General features: G+C 36.2%; 1 protein-coding gene across 7 annotated transcripts in view; it reads right to left on the bottom strand.

The window, feature by feature from the left end:
- ELAVL2 (ELAV like RNA binding protein 2) overlaps positions 1-21,637 on the bottom strand; it is a gene marked incomplete at both ends in the record, with an annotated part of 73,959 nt that overhangs the window by 17,506 nt on the left and 34,816 nt on the right. For all 7 annotated transcript variants that reach the window (XM_083351963.1, XM_083351964.1, XM_083351960.1 and 4 more), the window contains one exon: positions 11,302-11,405. In XM_083351963.1, coding sequence (XP_083208089.1) covers positions 11,302-11,405 — 104 coding nt within the window. The remainder of the gene's footprint in view (positions 1-11,301; positions 11,406-21,637) is intronic.

The raw sequence follows: 21,637 nt of genomic DNA, 5'->3' as shown, positions 1-21,637 counted from the left end.
CCCAGAAATGAAGTTATGTGAATTGATTTCACTAGTTATACATTGGACACCCTACTGATAAAACTACTATTAAGACATTATTAATTTCTGTCTTGTTATGAGTGAAGCTCAGGAAGCCAAAAATATTTTCTGTTTTAAGCTGAGAACTGAAGTATAAACATATTTCAGGAAAGCTTTAGTCCCCTGCCCCCTTATTTGCGCTTTTCATTTATTATATTAGAGAACGTTGGCAGGAAAATTACATGTATGTATGACAAATGCAAAAATAAATGCTACCCCATGTTAGCAACTGCGTAAAATGTTCTATAGTTATTATTAAAAAAAGAGTGACTTTATTTAGAGATGTTATTTCACACAGTTTAGAATGCATTTTTTAAAAGTTACCGGTAAGAAAGTGTAACCTAAACTTTTTGAAATTAGTGCCAGCTCGTGAAAAGGTGCAGTAACTAATCATCAATGTTACAGCACAATGGTTAGGATAAACAATAAACATAAGCAAATATATAAAACTGTTTTATCACACATTTTTCTTGGTAGGTCAGATTAACATTTTTAAACGTACTGCTTTTCAAATAAGGAGTTGCACTGACTTTTAGAAGTCCTTTGAGATTTTTATCGCTGAGATTTGATAAGGTATCCTTTCAGTTATTTTAATCCAATTGAAATACACAATCCTTTTCACTGAAACCCTAATTTTAATTTAGAAGTATGGCCTGGAACTCCTTACATTGTCTTAAAAAAAGTCTTACTTCATTAAAATTTCATTTACAATGTTATACAATACTCTTACGTGATTCGTTAAGACACACTAAATTGTCTAAAGAACATTTATTTGCCTTGCAAAATTGCTTGGCCCAATGCCAGCTAATTATTTCCCAAGCAAATTGGCACTTTGGAGCTCCGGTGCACAAACACTTTTCACTCACTGAAAAAGATATTCTGGGACTCTTAAGTCAGAGATGCCAAAGTGAATAAGAGCCCCAAATACAAAAGTATTTCAAAGAACGCCGATCAAAATAGCAGCCTGTCTCTTGAGTATAAGTAGCCCTAATAGGAAGCAGGTAGAAATTGTACAAATTTCATTTGGAAATTCATTCTGTGTGAATTCTGTAGCTAGGGTGGCCCAGTGGTTAGAATGCAGTATTACAGGCTAACTCTGCTGACTGCTAGCAGTTCAATCCTCACTGGCTGAAGGCTGACTCAGCCTTCCATCCTTCCAAGGTCGATAAAATGAGGAGCCAGATTGTTGGGGGTAATATGCTGACTCTGCAAACCTCTCAGAGAGGGCTGTAAAGCACTGTGAAGTGGAATATTAGTCTAAGTGCTATTGCTGGTGCTATTTTTATTTTACATTTTTAGACTTAATTATGAACTGAAATTTATTTACCAAAAATGTATACATTTTTGAAATTTCAACATTTAGAAATGGGAAAAAATTAATTGGGGATGGTCAGTACAGAAATCCGTATACCCATGAAAATAGCATTTGCAGAAATTGTGCCTAACAGAGTAAAGTGTAAACTGTGCACCATAATGATCCAGTGTGGATTCAATTAATTCTTAAAATATCAACCAGTCTTATCTCAAAACTGACTACTATGCTGAAATTGCTTAGGTCTGTTTACTCATAGCCTTGGGAGAGTCACAACACTATTCACAGGAAGTGATAAAAATCAATAATGAATCTGCTCTAAGTACATAGGAAAAAGATATAAGTAAAAAACAACATATTTTTGAGAACATCTCTTCTATAAAAAATGTTGCTTTTGAAGTTTGGGGTAGGAGAAAAAGGGAACAGCTGAGCTCTGGATAGCCAAATTACAGTTTTATGGGTGTCCCTGCCTCAGTCCTGCATTTCAATATGTTGTCTTCCATTCTAACTAATCAATATCTGTTTTTGAAAGAAATATATTCCATTATATGCAGGTTGCATAGCATCCAAGAAACAGAACAATTTATAATTTAATGATATTTAAAAGTTCAACATCGTGTCATCGTTTCAGAATTGCCAATTTAACGTCTTATTTTAAAAATTGGTTTTCATAATTTTGTTTGTTTGAAAACACATTTACACATAATCATAAATTGTTTCTATTTGAAAAATATACATCCTCCAATAAGATGTAATCGCCTTTGCACATTTCACTACACAAAATCTGAGTACATTTTGTGAAGTAAGACTAATGCCACTGCATAAATAAATTTCAGTTACTAAAACAACATTCTGTTTGGCAGTTTCGATTTCTTTTTGGATTAACCAATATGCTATTGATCAGAAAGTTTTCAATGAAAATAAAAACTGTATGGATTCACACAAATACGTTTAATTGACTGGAAAACGTCCTGTTCAACTTTTTTTGGGAGGGGGGGAGAATCCACATTACTATTTATTTAAAAAAGAATCTATGTTAGAATAAGGATAGGATCCAGTATGGGTTGGTCACCGAGACCAGGTTATTTGTCTTATAAACTTGTGCTGGAGGACAATGCTGCAGGATCTAATCTGGGCTGGCCACCAGTGCCTGTTGTAAATCGCTTTTTAAATGTTGACTGGGGTGTAAATACCACACACGGAACAACAGAAGATGGGTCCAGCACGAGTCTGAAAGCTTGGAAGACTAAATCTCTAGTCCTTGGGACCAACCCAGATTAGATCCTGCAACATTATCCTGGGACACATATATTCGCCTTCATTCATGAGAATAAGGATAATTGGATATAGATTTGAGTTTGTTTTAAACCAAATATGAAGACTTAAGTTTCATACTCACACCAGCCATGTTTATGGAGATTCTCAACCATGCAGGTCATGGTTATCAGAACTGAAGAAACTTCTTTGATGAAAAGCAAAACATTTTCAAGGAAAAAAAGAACTAAATCCAGTGCCTTTTGAAAAGCACCCTTGGGACACAACAGCCACGGTGTAATTCCCAAGGCCAAAGTTGGAAAACTCTGCCTTCATGCATACGCTTACTTTTGAATTGGTTTGGTTGCTAAATTGGAAACATTTCCCCAAAATATAGCAATTATGGCATCAATACCTATTCATAATTAATAGTATTAAGCCTAGAGATTAGACAAAGCAACAATTGCTTAGCTTCATCCAAGCAAAATTTCTGTTCATTTACTTGAGTTGTGAGCTTGGGTAAACGTGAACAAGAACTTGGGATATAGGCTTTACCAATTTTAAATTTCGCCCAAAGATAAGCTGCCAGTGTAATATTCTCCATCTTAGTAAGTCTGCTAAGGCAGAGTTCCCCAACATTTTGGGCACCAGGGACCGGTTCCGTGGAAAGAGGTTTTTCCGCGACTGGGGTGTGTGGTATTGTGTGCTGCCTGCATCCTGTGGATGGGACTTTGCTTTTTTGTATGGCCTGGTTGTGGCATGCCACGGCCTGGTACTGGTCCACGGACTGGGGGTTGGGGACCCCTGTGCTAAGGCTATTCAGAATACAGGTTTACCAGTCTTTTGAAAGGCAAAAGACCTGCATCTAAAAGCAGACAAGCTGCTGGGTTGATGGGTAGAAGACAAGCATTCAACAGTCATAGTTTAAGAATCTACGGCTCTACCTGAAGCATGAAATCATCGAAAAAAAGCAACTAAGTAAGATTTAGCATAACTGAAAAGCCAAATTCACAATTCCTAAACTTCTTCAGCAAACAAGCATATCAACTAGCTGCTTTAATTAAAAATCCTACAAAAAGCATGTGTTTGGTAAGATGGTGAGGACTTAAAGCTGCCCTTTGTGTAATCTTTCAGTGCCTTCAACTCTAAGATAAGGCTGCTTAAAAATCTGCAATACTGTGCAAGCCTAAGGGCGATTGAAGACTCTCCCATAGCTTCTCTTAAGTTCCATACTGCCTCCTTACTTTTTTTTAATTTGGTGACTACGCATGACAACCATTCTAAGAAAGGACATCTCTCCCACACTCCATAACAGCTACACACCCACAAGTTCACATAATTCAATATGTGCCTACTGCCAAAACAAATCTTGAAAAAAAGGATTCACACATGTGCAACTGCACCACCACATCCTTCTATGTATTCTTCTACAATTTAGTAGCAGGGTAGAGACTTACAGTTTGGTGTAATTGGAACAATTAAAGACATTTTGTAAGCAGCAAGATCAATTTTTATGTGTTGCCAAAATCTAGCAAAAATAAAAGTCACTGCTTTGTGGGCATTACTAAACTTAGTTCAATGAGCAGTTATCTATCTACTCTGGTTATCTGGAGCAGAATGAGAGATCTCCAGGACTATGTCTATTAACCTAATTTTAATAGGTGTTCAGTTAATATGGTATTTTTTGTGCAGCACACCACTTCAGTTCTTTTGAAATAAAAAAAAATGTTATGTAAAAAAAACCAAGAATGTGTTGTACACTGAAGGAACTGAAGATATGTAAATGTGGTACAGAAATTTTGATCAACTCCTCAATGCAGGGGGAAAAAAAAACAGATCCATTTTTGAATCTCTTTTTCCTCAGGACATAAAAGTAGTAAGCATGTGAACACAATATCCTGAAATTCTACAAATTCCCCAGCAACTATATGGGTAGGCAATCTGACTGGAAAAATTATATCAAAGTATGCTTATTTCTTCCCTCACAGTTCCTTGGTATCAACTCCACACGTGTAAGCTGCTACCAACAAAAGAATGATATCATTATTTACCCTTTTCTAGATTAATTAAAAGGACGCGGTGGCTCAGTGGGTTAGGACGCTGAGCTTGTCGATCAGAAGGTCGGCAGTTTGGCGGGTCGAATCCCGAGTGCCGCATAACAGAGTGAGCGCCTGTTACTCGTCCCAGCTTCTGCCAATCTAGCAGTTCGAAAGCACGTAAAAAGGCAAGTAGAAAAATAGGGACCACTCCGGTGGGAAGGTAACAGCGTTCCGTGCGACTTTGGCGTCTAGTCATGCCGGCCACATGACCACGGAGATGTCCTCAGACAAGCGCTGGCTCTTCAGCTTTGAAACGGAGATGAGCACCGGCCCCTAGAGTCGGAAACGACTAGCACGCATGTGCGGGGGAACTTTTACCTTTAGATTAATTAGAGCTTCTGGGAAATGACAGAGAAAAGGGATTTTAAATCCCTTGCTCTTTTTACAACTGCATGCAAGTGCTCTGAAATTAAAAGACCTATAGGCACTTAGTTGCATAATATAAAGATTTTATCTAGTTATAGCACAAACCAAATTATTTTTGTGAAGTTTAACTGATATCTTTCCATAAAGATTTACTGGCAAAGCATGTTTCCTATCTATCAGCAACGGATTAGTTATTAGATTAGAATACTTTTGTTAGCACTAACAATATAATCTACTTATTAGTGACAGAATCAAATTCTTAATAATAAAATGTGCAGATGAAAATGGATTTGAACACGGTGCTAAGCAATGGCATTAAGAATATGGCTACCTTCCTTAACCCTTATCTACTTGTTCCCTTTCCTTGCTGGCATGAACAGGAGACAAGAAGCCTTCTTTTCCATGTCAAATTACTTGCAACTTCCTTCCTGTTAGTACACATTACAGCAGGCATGTCCAACCTTTTGGCTGCCTGGGCTGCACTGAGTAAAGGGGCCATTATCTTGGGCTGCATATAAAATATATGATATTTTAAACGTATACAAATGCACATAGAGGGCTAATGCCTCCTTAAGTAACACCAGCTGCCTGCAATTAGTGCAGGTTTGCATCCCACCAGGCTCAAGGTTGACTCAGCCTTCCATCCTTCCGAGGTAGGTAAAATGAGGACCCAGATTGTTGGGGGCAATAAGCTGACTTTGTAATGATGCCGCTGGGGGGAGGGGGCGAAAGCCCTAATAAGCAGGCATATACATAGAATGAAGGCTACTGCTAAGTTTGTAAGCTGCCCTGAGTCTTCGGAGAAGGGCGGGATATAAATGGAATTAAAATAAAATAAATAAAATAGTATTGTTAAATTTGTTCATGGTGCTACTTCTGTATGCCGCCTACTGAAATCACCTGCTTTTCTGGACTGGTTATACCCATACTACTTGTTGAGATCTCTTTTTGAACGAGACAAAAATCAACCCCTGCTCTGTGGACTGGTACTGGGCATGCCAGCAACCGGTCCGCACAAACAAGCCCCATCCACGGAATGCAGGTTGCACGCAAAACCATGCACTCTCTGGTCTGCGGAAAAAACTCTTTCCACAAAACCGGTCCCTGGTGGGGACCTCTGAACTAGAGTACCTATTACTATTACTATCCCGGGGGGGGGGGGGGAGACGGGTCTTTGCATTTAGTTTTTATCAGAGCGTGCTTCTTGAAGTAAGCTGATGGGAGAAGGTGGTTGAATAAAATGATTCTTAAAAGGAAGACATGTTAGAAGTATATAAGAAATATAAGAATCCATAAGAATCCTCTTTGTATCTTTGTTTTGCTCTGGACCATGGAAGCCTTTGTGTTTGTAGTAACCGTCTTTTTTGCAATTGGAAAAGATAAAAAATATTTTCTTACTTTTATTTTCAGGATATATAGTTAAGTGGAACTATGCAAGAATTTAACGTAAGTGATTAACGTTACTGTATAAGCACTTATGTTTTTGTGCCTTGCTAAGATGATACAAAATACGCAAACACACAAATTGTTCTCTGGCAAATGATCACAGTGGATGGTTATCAGTCCAGTCCATAGTACATGGAGTTACTATTTTTTTTCTGAAGAGGATCATGGGAGGATTTGGTCTTTTAGATAAATTAATTAAGCATCACCAATGGTTCAAGGTATGCATTTGATGGTGTTTTTTCCCTTATTTAAATAAAATGATTATTATTCTTCGGTTATACCACTGCTATAATCTTCTAGTGTCTTGCTTAAAAAAAACATAATCAGCAAAGAAAGTATTCATCATTATTCACCCTGAAATAAGGCTGAAAAAACATTTACTTGGCAATGATATCCCAACAAACCTCATGCCAATGTCTCAATTGGTACCAATATCTCAGCCAACTTACACAGCCTTGCCAGGTTGGGATCAAAATAATAATTTGCAGCAATTCAAGCATACAAACAGATGACTCAGAACTTTTATAACAAGAAACAGAAAATGCTGAGTTACCTGCAACAATAACAAAGCTATTGTCCCGCCCCTGCCAGCCACACGGGGTTCAGCAAATATTTTCTGTTCTGACATTTCAAGTTGCTGGTTTGAACAATGAAAACTAAATATGAATTAAATGATTTATGGGGTGAATCATCATGCACTACCAGGTTCTGTGGTGCAAATGTTTCTGAATTTTTGATGAGTACCTAGTAGTCTTAACATAAAAAAGAACGCTAAAATGTGCATTTTATTTGAAGAGTTCACCATTCTTTGCAAGGGCATTTGAAGCATGCATTCAATACATTTCCTACCTTAGCATTCCATAAATTCAATGCCACGCAGATTTGTTGGACAATGCACTGTGGTTATTTTAATTGTACAACGTAAGTAAGGTGGTTTTAGATTCTAATGAACTAGTTAGAATCACACTCCATAGAATAGTTATCATAGTCTCCAGTTACCTGCCCTTGCTTTTCTTGGGGAAAAACTATTGATCTCACATTCAAGATCTCCAAGCCAGATGTACAGTGTCGTTACACGACATAACAGGACCAGCAATGGGGTGGGCGCGGTTTCAACGTGACACATCCGGCCCATGGGCCAGCAGTTTGACATGCCTGATGTAGACTTACTGTTCCTTAAACAGATAGGTCTGACTAAATCTATGACTATAAAATCAGACAATGCACCTTTCACAGTTAAGACAGCTTTTGAAAAGAATGTAAATCACATTGTGTATCATGGCTACCTACATAAAGTCTTCAACTGACTTTAATGCATTACTGGACCTATACATTTCTATAGCCCTGTTCGGTAAAAGCTTCAGTCACTCAAAGGCATTCAAGATTCCAATTCCTGCTGTTCTGTTCATCAGATAATCTGCTGTTCTGTTCATCAGATTTTGTTTTCCTATGTCTGATTTATTTGCACTGGCCTATTCCAACAAACTCTGATTTGCTAAATCTGACAACTCTAGCATTGTCTGTAAGCCTCATATAACGACAGAATATTCAACAATCAGGTTGACTAGGAAAATCAGAAGCAGACAATACTTAACACTCCTACCTATTCCTGTAATGAATGTTCTTAAAAATTATGCATTTTTGGAGTTTGGACTGGTGAGGTTTAGTTATTGCTATGTTTTTCAAAAAGCTTGAGTTTAACATAGGGGTAGCTAAAAAAACACACCCCAATTTTAACTTACCCTGCATTCTGAAAATCTTTTTATTTAAAAAATATTTTTATACTAGTATTTATGCAAACCCTTCAAAAATGCAAGCTGACAAAAATCAAGCAATTTGTATATAAAAAATAAATAACAAGCGGCCATTTTTAAAGTCTTCCTATACACTGTTTAGGAAGGGGAAACCCCATCCTTTTGTCCCAACAAAAGAATCACATCTGCAAAAGGCTCTTCACTTTATCTTGAGTACAGTTCTGTGGTATTTAATTACCCTGTCAAGAGCACTAAATGATTTGGCACCAAGCCCTTTCACTCAATCTCTGCTGATTGATAGCATCAATAAAATTCACTCACTTTAATTAAACTTCCAAATAGGATCTCATTTTGCCACTTGCTAGGATCAATGTTCTATCTATGATATGGAAAGAACAAAACACAAAGGATCTGAAGGTGCTTCTTCCTCACCTTCACACTTCATTTCTTTCAGATATTCTAAAGGGGTTATATACAATACATACATATTTTACAGTTCTCTTGACACATTCACTAATAAAAAAATTGCCATTAAAACTCATCTACCTATGATTATGTGGCACATGTGAGCACACGCATGCACATATGCAAATATATACATTAAGAGTATAGTATTATTTTCTTGCAAAGCTGTCTTATCGTTCCTAGCGATAGTTCCTAGTGATAGTTCTATATTAAGCATTTTACTCACTGAAGAAGGGACGCATTTAAAAATTTATAATAAACACAGAAGTCTGTTCAACGGGATATGAAATTGGTATATTCATTTTGAAAGAATTGTTGTTGCAAGTGCTAGTAAAATAGGCTGCATCGTGTTGAAATTTTAGGGTTTTTAGGCATGTGTTGGATTTGTCGATATATTTAACTTTCCTTAAAAAAACCCCCACATTTTAGAGAATGAACTCCCAAAGAGGCAACTAACTGTTTAACTCTAATCATTGTGTGCTTCTTCCACAGAGAAAATAGTTGCAATGAAAACCCAACGAGAGTGGGATGAACTTTTCAAATTCCTCTTACTCACTCCTTCACGATAATGCATTTATAACTTTTAAATACCAGGAAGTGGGAAGAAAACCTACTTAATTAATTTGATGAAAAATAACTATGTTATTCTGATAGGTAATAATGTTACATAAACATTAATGTTGGTCAGTTCTAAAATATTACATAAATAAAACTTCAAAAAGAATTACCTGACCAGCCTTACTCCTATAGAAAACTAACATGCTTTATAGATTAAGGCAGGAATGGATAATTTATGGTCCTTAGACTAATTTTAAAAGTTGACTGCAAGAAATCAGTTCAAGATTTTGGCCAGAGCCATTTCTTTCTTCCCTGGAATTTACTGTTTGGGAGATAGAGATAGGGTTACACACACACACACACACACACACACACACACACACACTCCTTACATAAGTTCGACTACCACATGTACCCCCACAACCTGGCCCTGAGAAAATGCAGCACAGGTATTTCATTTAGTGACCGTTCAAAGTTACAACATTACTGAAAAAAGTAAATTATGACAGTTTTTCACCACTGCAGCATTCCCATAGTCCTGTCATCAAAATTCACACTTGGCAACCGACTCATGATTGTTGCAGTGTCCCAAGGTCATGTGATCCCCCTTTGCAACCTTCTGACAAGCAAAAGTAATGGGAAGTCAGATTCACTTAACAACCATGTTACTAACTTAGCAACTGCAGTGATCCACTTAAAAACTGTGACAAGAAAGGTCGTAAAATAGGGCAAAAATAAAAGAGCCTTGGTGGAGCAGTGGGCTAATGCCTCCCTAAGTAACACCAGCTGCCTGCAATTAGTGCAGGTTCGAGTCCCACCAGGCTCAAGGTTGACTCAGCCTTCCATCCTTCCGAGGTAGGTAAAATGAGGACCCAGATTGTTGGGGGCAATAAGCTGACTTTGTAATAATGCCGCTGGGGGGGGGAAGCCCTAATAAGCAGGCATATACATAGAATGAAGGCTATTGCTAAGCACATTGATTTGTGCTTTAGATTGTAAGCCCCCCTGAGTCTTCGGAGAAGGGTGGGATATAAATGCGATTAAAAAAAAATTCATTTAACAAGTGTTTTGCTTAGCAAGAGAAATTTTGGGCTCAATTGTTGTCGTAAGTTGAGGGGGAGGAGGAGAAATGCCTTTTGATTATGGAATTTCACTGGTTGAGAAACATGAGTAAAATGTTATTTCAACAATTCTACATTACATGCTTTCTCTGTGACTTGATGGTCACTTGGCCCTCATGCTAGATTCCAATCTCCATTAGCCCCAGATAGGAAAGGTGATGACTAAAAATATTGGCTTGCAAAAAAGCAAGGACTCCAAAATCCAGATTTAATAACCCATAAGAAGGGAGGATATAGCCAGCTGTGATTTCAGATACCAATGAGAAGATGATGTAACTTTCCCCATACCTTTTTTCGTTTAAAATCCACAGTGTATCTCAAATGACAAGAAAATCAATGTATTATTTTAGGAAAGAAGAGAACAATTGTGGCTCATAGGCTAGAAGTTTCCCCAACCACCCCATTAGTCACCTCCAAACCTCTCTCACTGCAACAAGCAAATTTCAATGACTGTTCCAAAGACATAATCAGCCATGCCTCCTGCAGCCCTCAGGCAAGGCAAAAAATGAATTTATTTGGAACTCTTCTGTCTATGAAAATCATGAGACAGTGCACAAGGGAATTCAAAGAAGGAAAATTCAGCTGCTGGGAACATTTATCAGGAAAGTCTTAAATATAGTGCTTTATATTTTATATTATTGTTAATATTAATACAGTATCACATAACTTGATAACATACTGGGATTTTCTTTTGATATGATTACAAATAGATGCAAACTATCTGTGTAAACTGCAGCAAACAAAGGCAATACCTTGTGAACAAATTATAATTAGTTCCCAAAATATATAGTTTCTGGAAATACATAGGACAGGTTACTCAAGCTATTTTATTCTAGCATTAATTTTACTCTCAAGGGTTTACATACTTTTATAGTTTTGGTTTGAAGTCTCAATCCATTCAGAGTATTAATTGCCTTTTCAGCATCCTTAGGGTCAATGTAATTCACAAATCCATATCCCAAACTCTGTCCTGGAGATTAAGAAAAGATAAGAAAGGGGAAAAAAGTTACATGAGTACATGAAGGATTCACATTTGCATTTGGATTCTGTATTAATAAAAATCATTTAAAGGTACTATATGAGGGAAAAACAACTTCACAATTTGAGTAGCACAGTCATTGAAACAAGAAAAATGAAAACACATTTAAAAGATGGTAACAATGCTATAATCTTATATTTAACAATTAGTAAACAATTTTATGAACAAATGAAGACATCGCTTATACTTCTATTCCTTATCCTTCCAATTCATCCCAAATCCACAATTTGCTGAAGCAGTAGCTATCAATAAACTATGAGGAGGGCCGATAAAGACGAAAATGGAGATTTGATCTATTAGAGCGACAATTCAATGACTATAAAGCGGTTGCTCTCTCTTTGAAAAAATGACAACTGGATGGTCCCCCTGGATTCAAACAACGTAGGAAGAAAGGGAGACACATTTGATAAGTTAAAGGCAATGATATGGAAGCCTGCCTGGCACAAAAAGAAAGCTAGAGTTAGATTTAAAAAATGGGTTTTTTTCTTAATGTTGGGATTTGTAATAATAAAGCTTAAAATCTCTTTTAATGGGCCAAGGGGAACTGTTAAAAGATATAAACTGATTTTATATTTAGGACCTAGATTTCTAAGGGAATGAAAATTAGCTACTAGAACATAACTTTGAATTATATTATAGAACTTGGAATGACACAACAAAAGATACTTTGTTAATCATTGATGAATTACAAAGATGACAAATAGAATGGTTTTTAAAATAAAACAAGAATCCACTTAAATGAACAATCTACGTATTTCAGATATGATAATTACTATATAATGAAATAGGGGAAATGTGGGTTACCCGAAAGTTAAGTTTTTTAGGTACTATAGGCTAATTTGGAACACTGTATTGAAATTAGATAAAACTTAAAAACAGGACGTGGATAAGTATATGTGAAAATGTATTGATAATTGCTCTAATTGACTGTGTCACAACCAGAAATGTATTAATTTGATTTTGATATTGTGACAGGGAATTGGAGAGGGAATTTTTGTTGAGGTACCCTGAGCTATGTACAAAAAGATTTTTTTATTGGACTTTTGACTATCCAGTCACCACATTGCTTCATAAATATTTGGATGTAAAATTAATAAAACTTGTTTAAAAGAGAAGACCAGTTCAACATTCTGCCTATAATACGATTCTGAGGATTAAGGGCCCTTACAACCATTAAAAAAACAAATCAGGAATGTAGCTAGTATCTAAATTTTATGAGTGATGAATCACAATCCACCAGAAAAGGTAGATAAAATAATTTCATAGCAAGAGTCAGCAAACATTTTCAGGCAATATGACATTGTTTATTTTGTTTGTTGTTTGGGTTGAAGACCAAAAAAATCAGGGTAAAATTAAAGAGCTTCTTGAAAGTAGTTTGACAAAGAATAGCAATCATAAAGTAATCACACTTCAAAGTCAGCATGTATGGCAAAAATTGCTACTGTATGGAGATCAAATCCAGCATCTTCCGCAATTGCTGAAGTTGAATTGCAATCAACTGCAGGGGCACAAAATCTCACTATTTTCTCATGGATCACTTTAGCAGGAAAGACATTCCTAAAATTCCAGAATTTCATAGGGACAAAGAAACAACTTTAAAAATGATTTAATTTAAAATTTTAAAAATGCCCAGAATTACATGGGATAGCAGGTGAAATCACGAACATCTTGAGTGAACTAGCTTCCTCATAAAGTTTTGATCCTTTAAAAATAATGCAAACATGTAACTGCATTGATGGCTCTAATAAATTCTGCAAGTTGTGTTTTTTATATTTGCATTCTACATTTCCAACAAACGGTGGCAGAGAAGAATAATACATTTAAATATAAATCAAAGGCAGAGTAAACTAAAACAAGCTAAGGAAAGATTCATGAAAGAAAAATCAGTCAACAAGCCCAGCTCCAAACAAATTGCATTATATTTATGCATCATCTCCGGAAGTAAAGAGCTAGTCTGAGCATCACTGCATTGTCTAGTTACTTAGCCCCCCCCTTTTAAACAAAGGATTCATCAACTCCTACTCAGTGTTTTTAGAAGTTTAGTGAGGAATTTTTTTAAAAAAAACCTCAGAAAATATCTTAAAGCTGTGTAGAACTTAATGGAGAAAATATAGCCAAAACCCACTGCTGGAATAAAATAGTATCTAGTAAAGTTGTTGGCTGTTATATACTTTTTAATAATCCCTGCCAATGGCAGTTTTCCAAATTAACCTATATTCACACATAAGAGAATGCTAACACAGAATATGTTCTACTTTTCAAAGTCTTTCTGATCTGGAAAGTTTTAGATGTGTGAACTCAACTTTTAATTTTCTCAATAATGGAAAATTATAGACCATCCAGGCACAAGAAAACTGTTAATAATATTATCAGAAACCTGTAATTTCATTGCATTTTGGTTCCATTTTGAACCATCTTCACCCACCTCCTTTTAAAGGATAATACTTCAAGGATTTAACAAAACAGATTATAGTCAATGAAAGGCAACCTCATAATAAATAAGCTAATCTTTAAAGGATCAGAGGAACTCTACTTTGGTGCAATATACTACTATTCTCACTGCTGTGAAAGCTGTTTATAAGCAGACAGAATTAAGACATGTGATTCACATCTATAAATGAAAAAAATGGTACAATATGTAAATAAGATGCAAGAATGATGTATAGAAAGCAGAAGCAAAATATATAATCTAAAAAAAAAACACCCGCGCACTCATTGTATAATGATAAATAATAGCAGTGATACAATATCTAAGAAAATAGTAGGTATTATAAGTAGAATTAAATTAAGGAAACAGCAAAGCAAGAATGCAATCCATAATACTAGATCCAGAAAGACATCAAAGCATCAACACAAGGAAGCTGTTGATACACCAAGGTATCAATGACACTGGAGGTTCTTGAAAGGATAAAATATTGGGCCCTTGGACTCCAGGATTTCATTATTCTCATGATTCAACCCTGGAAAATCAACAAGAGGCAGACATTTTAGAAGCGAGTCAATTTTTGTGTGAACTGAACACATGCCATATTACTGAAACAGATCAAAATTAGCACTACGCTGACAGAAAACTGATATATTCTCCTCAGCAGTTTGCTTGCCAAGTTCCTAAAGAATCTATCCAAGTAGAAAAACCTTAAATAACCATTTCAACAGCTTGCTAAAAGCAAAGTAGAAACGGAAATGATTTAATAATTTACTGAACAGGATTTACATCCTGACCCAACTCACAGTGAAGGACCCCCTAATCCAACTTAAGTATTCCAGATAAACTAGTCCTCACCTTACCACCATAACTGAGCCCAACATTTCTGTTTTTAAGTGAGACAGTTGTTAAGTGAATTTGCCCCATTTTACAACTCTTCTTGCCACAGTTGTTAAGTGAATCACTGCAGTTGTTAAAGTTGGTAACATGGTTGTTAAATGAATCTGGCTTCTCCATTGACTTTTCTTGTCAGAAGGTTGCAAAAGGTGATCACATGACCCTGGGACACTGCAACCGTCATCTATGTGAGTCAGTTGTCAAGCATCTGAACTTTGATTATGTGACCACGGGGATGCTGCAACTAAGTGTGAAAAATGGTCATACATTGTACACAGGGAGGCTTATCTCCCCATACATTCATGCTGAAAAGAAAGATGCAGGACAAGTAGTATAGGTAGGATATACAGAGAGGAAGAAATAATTTCAAAAGTAATGATAATTAAGAATGCCTCAGAAGAGATCCAAGAGACCGATTGAAAGAACTGATAACAAGTATAACTAGGGAAATGCAGTGTGACTTTATTGCAGGCAGGATGCTTGTATAGCTCTAGACTGTTTTGCTTTTCAGCAGGGAAATATTTGAACAGGTTAAAGAAAGCATATGATAAAGTAAATAGGCTTGAGTTGTAAAATGCCTTGTATTATATGGATGTAAGAAGAGCACTTGCGAGAATGTTTAGCAAATGGTTTGATTCTGAGCAGGGAATTAGACAAGAACGTAGGATAATTTCCTCGGTTCTTCAATGCATTTTTGATTACACAGAACGAGGATCATGTTGCAAACAAATACACAAAGGAAGAATGACTGGGTTGAAAGGAAGGGGGAGATGGAGACAATTGTAAGTGGATGGAAATGATAAGATTTTCAAAAATATGCCTGTGAAGTGAACAAAAAGCCAATATATGATGCAAGATATGGATGTGGTAAAAATAATGGTGAGCTCCAAAAACATACAAAGGTATCTTCTTGTATCTTTCTGATTTGGTAATCACGTAAGTCTAATAAGCAGGCATTGAGAAATATACTAAAAGGTACTGGTATAAATTAGATTTACAGTAGCTGCACTTTCTACTCTCCCACCTTCTGTCTCCTGCTTTTAATTCTGTTTGCTTTCTATTTCTTACAGTTTTCCTGTGCTTTGCATGATACTACTTACCCTGAAAGGGAGCGAAGAGGTGGCTATGTAAGTAGGTCAAATCCAATAAAATAAAAAATAAAAAATAGAGAGGTATACAGATTTATAAATCAGAAGAACATTGAAAATAATCCAACATAGAAAGGAGAATACAAATATTTAATAGATTAATCTAATTTGAGATTAAAGACTAGAACAGGTAAGACCAAGTACACTTTATTTAAAAAGACATTCACAGTTCTGTTAGCTTTCCTGAATTGGTCCTGTTCCTTTTTCCTGTAGAAGTAAAAGTCTTCATCAGGGTTCAGTCCAAGCCGGGAATAAACAACATGGCAACTGCTTTAGAAAGAAGGTTGTAGTTTATTGAAGAGGAGAGCCAGACAGAAAGATGGCTCTGGAAGAAAGAGAGCGAGCAGATGTAGCAAGTTTTTATACCCTCTGGGGCTCTTCAGGTTGTTTCCTATTCATGTTTGAGGCTTTGTGTTGTGTACTTTGACCTGAGTCTGAGTGTCTCCCTTTGGCATCTGTGGGTTAATCCTATTATGTCCTTCTTAAGAGTTTGGGTGGGGTATGTAGATTTTAGGTGTCTTTGTCTTCCTAAGCTTCTAGCTGAAGGGCTCCCACCTTCCTGAATGGATTATCACATCTGCATTTCTACAGAACTGGTTTCTGCTTGGGGAAAGGAGTCTTGGGGCTATTAAGAAAAACTGGGCATGCTTTTCTGCCTCTTTTAAGATGTTTTGAGGAAATATAATATTCTGCCCTTTAAATATTTCCTTCTCTAGGGGCGGCTGACTCCCCACATTCCCAAATAACATTGTTTCAAAACATAGCAAAACAAGTCCTCAGTTGACCATGATAAAGGATGGGCTTGTTCATGAAACACAAAACATAATGGGAAAACCAGTTCTCCTGTCGTCTATATGCCTTTGGAAAACTACTCCAGAGAGGAGCTGGTGCGCTGCTTACTCTGAGCTAATGAGGCAAAGTATAAGGCTACTAAATGAAACATATTTACAGGAAGTATGGGAACCTGAAGGAAAATGATTTCTTCAATGTGTCTATAGATTAGATGGTCAGGCCCTTCCATAAAATGTTTTATTTAGAACAAAATCATCTTAATTGTAACATAGCTGTTAGAAAACCAAGGCGGACCTGTGATGACACTTTGGAAGTGCAGACAACTTTCCAAGAGTCGACACAAAATATTTGCAAGTCTTCTGAAGACTGAAATATGCAATCTGAGCATGAAGTGCCTTCCTTTAGATAAGGTTAACATTAAAAAGTGCATCTAGCAACCATTTTGTAATCTTGCATCAATTGAAACAAATAAAACAGTAATGTGGGACAAATTCACCAACTGCTGACATCCTCAGTAAAATCTACCATCTCTGTAAAGCCATACAACAGCTTCCAAGACCACCCTTTTTACTTGTTCAAAAATATCCTTGTTGCTTTTTTTTTTATCAAATACATAATTTTCTTGATCCCAACCTAACTGCCTGTATTATACTTTTGGCCTGCAAGATTCAATCTCATGATCTAGATCTATCTTTCCTAATAAAACAATGTATTAAAGTAGATTTGCCTATTTCACACTGACCAATGAATACTGTCGGTGAAGGGGATTAGCACTTTCCTTGATTAAGCTTTTCTAGATGCTATTGCTTAAATATGGTATCACCGATGAAAAATTTAAACTCCCGTTAAAACAACAGTTTGAAACCATCTTACCCAATATGTTTACATTTTATTATTTCTATTACATTATTCTATTTCTATCTTATCTACTAACAAGAGATTTCTTATTAGTCTTTCCTTTTTTCTGCAAGATGCATTTTATCATAGAGTCTTGACTTTGTGATAACTCAGTTTGCTTACATAAATTAGTCAGTAAGGTGGTTCTCATATCAATTAAACAAAATATGATAAACCGTAAAAATAAAGTTAAATTATGGGTATTATAAAAAATGGAATATATTCCTAGAGAGTTATAGTAAGAGCTATAGCTGTGATCAAGTGATATGTAACAATGAAAGCTCAGAAGCCATTAAGTCTACTAGCTAAAAATTGTGACATTACATAGCTACTAAATTTCAGAGGGTTTGGTAATTTTGACGTTATAGGCCAAAGATCAATTTATACTGCAAGTGTAGTAAGCAATGCTGCTACAGATCAAAGCAAACTCGTTAATCATGTTATTTTTAAAAATTTATATAGCTGCCCATCTCACAAAACAAATAAATTTCGGTTGTCTGCAATGAAGTTAAAGAAACAAAAGTTAGCAAATTATAGGTGACTAGAAGGCAGGGCTAGGGAAAGAGTTAAGTGTATCATCAATTTAGAGTTGTTGCATTCACACAAACGGCCTAAGTCCAACCCCTCTTGAATTCTGTTGACCCTTATTTGGCGCCAATTTAATCCTGAAATATAGTTGACTAGATTGTGTATAGGCTTTAGCAATAAATCTTCTGAACTGGTCCTGATTCTTTCTGCCAGACACAAAATATCAACAATTATTATAATTATTATTAAAAACTATAAATGATAACAATAGCAAAGAGATGTTAATAATAATGGAATCATACTTTCGTGCAGCATCCTAATGTTTAGGAAATTCTACAGAATTGCTTACTTTACTTCAACACAGTAAAAAGTTGCCTAGATCAGAGGTTCCTAACCTTTTGGGCACCAGGGACTGGTTACATGGAGAAAGCTTTTTCCGTGGAGCAGAGGGGGCGTGGTTTTGTGTGCTGCCTGCATCCTGCAGATGGGGCTTTGCTTGTTTGTGCGGACCAGTTGCTGGCATGCTGCGGCCCGGTACCAGTCCATGGACCGGGTGTTGGGGACCCATGGTCTAGATCTAGGGTCCCGAACCCCCGGGTCTGCGGCCCAATGGGAACTGGTCCATGCAAGCAGTGGATGAGAGTGTGAAGCTTCATTTATACATGCATGGGATAAGGTTGAGCATGCGAACCCATCATCTCCCCCCTGCCACTGTTGGTCTGTGCAGCCAAAAAGTTTGAGGACTGCTGGTCTAGATAAAATGGATATAAACATCCCTACATTAAGAGAAAAATTGAATTAATGTCATTAACAGTTCCTTGTTCAGCATAGCACCAGACATTACAGCTATTCCTACAAGCTAAACTCAAATTAAAAAATACATAAGGTCATACTGAAGTTACTGTTATGATGTAGTTCAAATATTCCTGAAGGGGCTTTAGAAAATTGCTAAGGCCTGAAAATCAACCCTGGTAATGACAGGCAAATGCCATTAGTAAAAACCAATTTTATAATGTCACATTAGTTTACAAAAGAGTGCAACAAGCCAGGAAGGAAAAAATAATAATAATGTATTCAGTTAATTTTTTTAAAAATGCAGGATATGTAATCTACAAGGCACTAAGTAAATTACAAGACCGACCTCAAATCCAGCTTTCGCTATCCCAACCCCCCCAAAAAACCCACCAAAGAGAAAAAGAAAGCAACTGAGAAGATATTTTCATAAGGGGTCAGATAATTCTATAGCAGTTTCACGCTGAGGATATTCAGTTTCTATTTTGCAACAAAAAAATAGAATAAGGATTTCCTGAAGAGACAAAAATCAGATGTCTCAGATTAGACCTGAATTACCTATGAAAATGCAAAAACCTTGTTTCTGCAGTTTCACATTTCAAGGACAGAAGGATAATTCAGCATCTCTGCTCCCCAATACTAGAATTTCACTTCTTCTTTAAGAAAAAAAAACAACAACAAAAAACTGTACATGCACAAGTTTATCTGAAATCATTCATTTGTGAATGTGCATGCCACACAGTATACAACAACTTCATGCCAATTATCTCAGAGTAATAATTATAAAAATATCAAACTTTGACAACTAAAAGACAGGGGCATCATTCGGAATGTCAGCTGTCATGAATTAAACATGACTGCTGTACATCAGAACTTGAACGCAATATAAAAGTTCAGACATGGCTAAAGTCACCATTGGCAAACTTTTTGAACTTCAATGCTGAATTGTCACCTTCATAAAGGAGACAACGAAATTAAACTACTGAATCCAATGAAGTAACACACATCTTAGAACTCCTCTTAGAATTGTCTTAAATGTCTAAGGTAGGGATTCCCAACCCTCCAATCCGTGGACCAATACTGGGCCACGGCATGCCAGCAACCAGTCCGCACAAACAAGCAAAAGCCCCATCCACAGGATGCAGGCCGCATACAAAACCACACACCTTCCGGTCCACGGAAAAACCTCTCTCCACGGAACCGGTCCCTGGAGCCCAAAAGGTTGCCGACCTCTAGTCTAAGGTAATGTATTTTTACTCTAAGAATAAGCAGAGAACTATCTGGATTATGAGCCACAGATGCACAAAATCAAGGCATTAAAATCCCACAAGCAAGAAATAGGTTAGGATGATCCAACTATCTTCCTGCTTCCGTGCCACACTTTTCCTATGAATAGATGACATTGCCAAAGGAAATGCAACTTAAGAAAATAACAGTAAAGGTAGTGAGGAAAAGATGTCACCACCAGTCACGTTTCTCAAATATCCAATTCTGTCTTGAATCCTTCACATAAACTTCTTGTGCTTCTCCTAAGCTTTGAAAGCAAACGGTTTTCCTAATTAAGACATAAAAGCCAAGCTAATCATACTCCTCTTTTCTATTTCAATTTAAAAAAGATTCAAGTTTCTGACTTTAGTACATCCAACATGAAAAGTTACAGTCAGAAACCAAAATAACATTAAGAGTCTAACCAGTTTTTTTTAAAAAAATGCTGAAAGCAAACCTTCTTGTTCATTAATATCTTTAAGGATGAATGTTTAAAAATTTAAAACTTTTTTCTGTATTTCTTAGATTTTTTTTATATTCTAGCCACCAAACAAACAATGCTAGTTAACATTAACAACTTTTAGAAAAGGAGGAATTATACTATACGAAATCCATTCAGAAAATTATAATGCAATACTATGATATGGTAAAAATCAATTAAGTCACTATTAATTTATTACCAAAGTTATTATATGGTGTTTGATCAAAGGAATGATCCTGTCTATCCAAAATGAGCAGTTATTCACTGAAATATTTTTTTTTCATTGTACAATCACATGCCTTGTTCATGAAATGTCAGGTATGATGAACCAGGATAACATGTTAAGTTCCACCTAAGCCAATTTATTGCTCATGCCTATACAAGAAAATCTAGTCAACTAATGGTCAGCACTAAATTGGTGCTAGATAAGTTAATGGAATTCAAGAGTGGTTGGATTTAGTTCGCTTGTGGAAACATAGCAGCTTCAGACTGATTCCTCTCTTGACTACACCCCCAGGTTTTGCCTCCTTCTCCTGCATGAAATTATATGGAAAGGGCAGGTTAAGTGGCTGCACTTTATCTTCTACTTCCAATGTTTTGCCACTGTTGATAATTTTTGTGTTACTACTTATAAGAAAAAAGTTAAGAAAAAATATGCACAGCTGGAACTATATTCTCATTTAGTAACTTTATTAGCTATCTAAGCCTCCTTATATTTAAGAATAGCGTATGTACAGTATGTGTGTACAGGTGAAACTCGAAAAATTAGAATATCGTGCAAAAGTTCATTTATTTCAGTAACGCAACTTAAAAGGGGAAACTAATATATGAGATAGACTCATTACATGCAAAGCAAGATAGTTCAAGCTGTGATTTGTCATAATTGTGATGATTATGGCATACAGCTCATGAAAACTCCAAATCCACAATCTCAGAA

Source organism: Vipera ursinii, assembly GCF_947247035.1.
Source record: "Vipera ursinii genome assembly, chromosome: 2".
Taxonomy (NCBI): domain Eukaryota; kingdom Metazoa; phylum Chordata; class Lepidosauria; order Squamata; family Viperidae; genus Vipera; species Vipera ursinii.
This window is presented reverse-complemented; position numbering and strand designations above follow the sequence as displayed.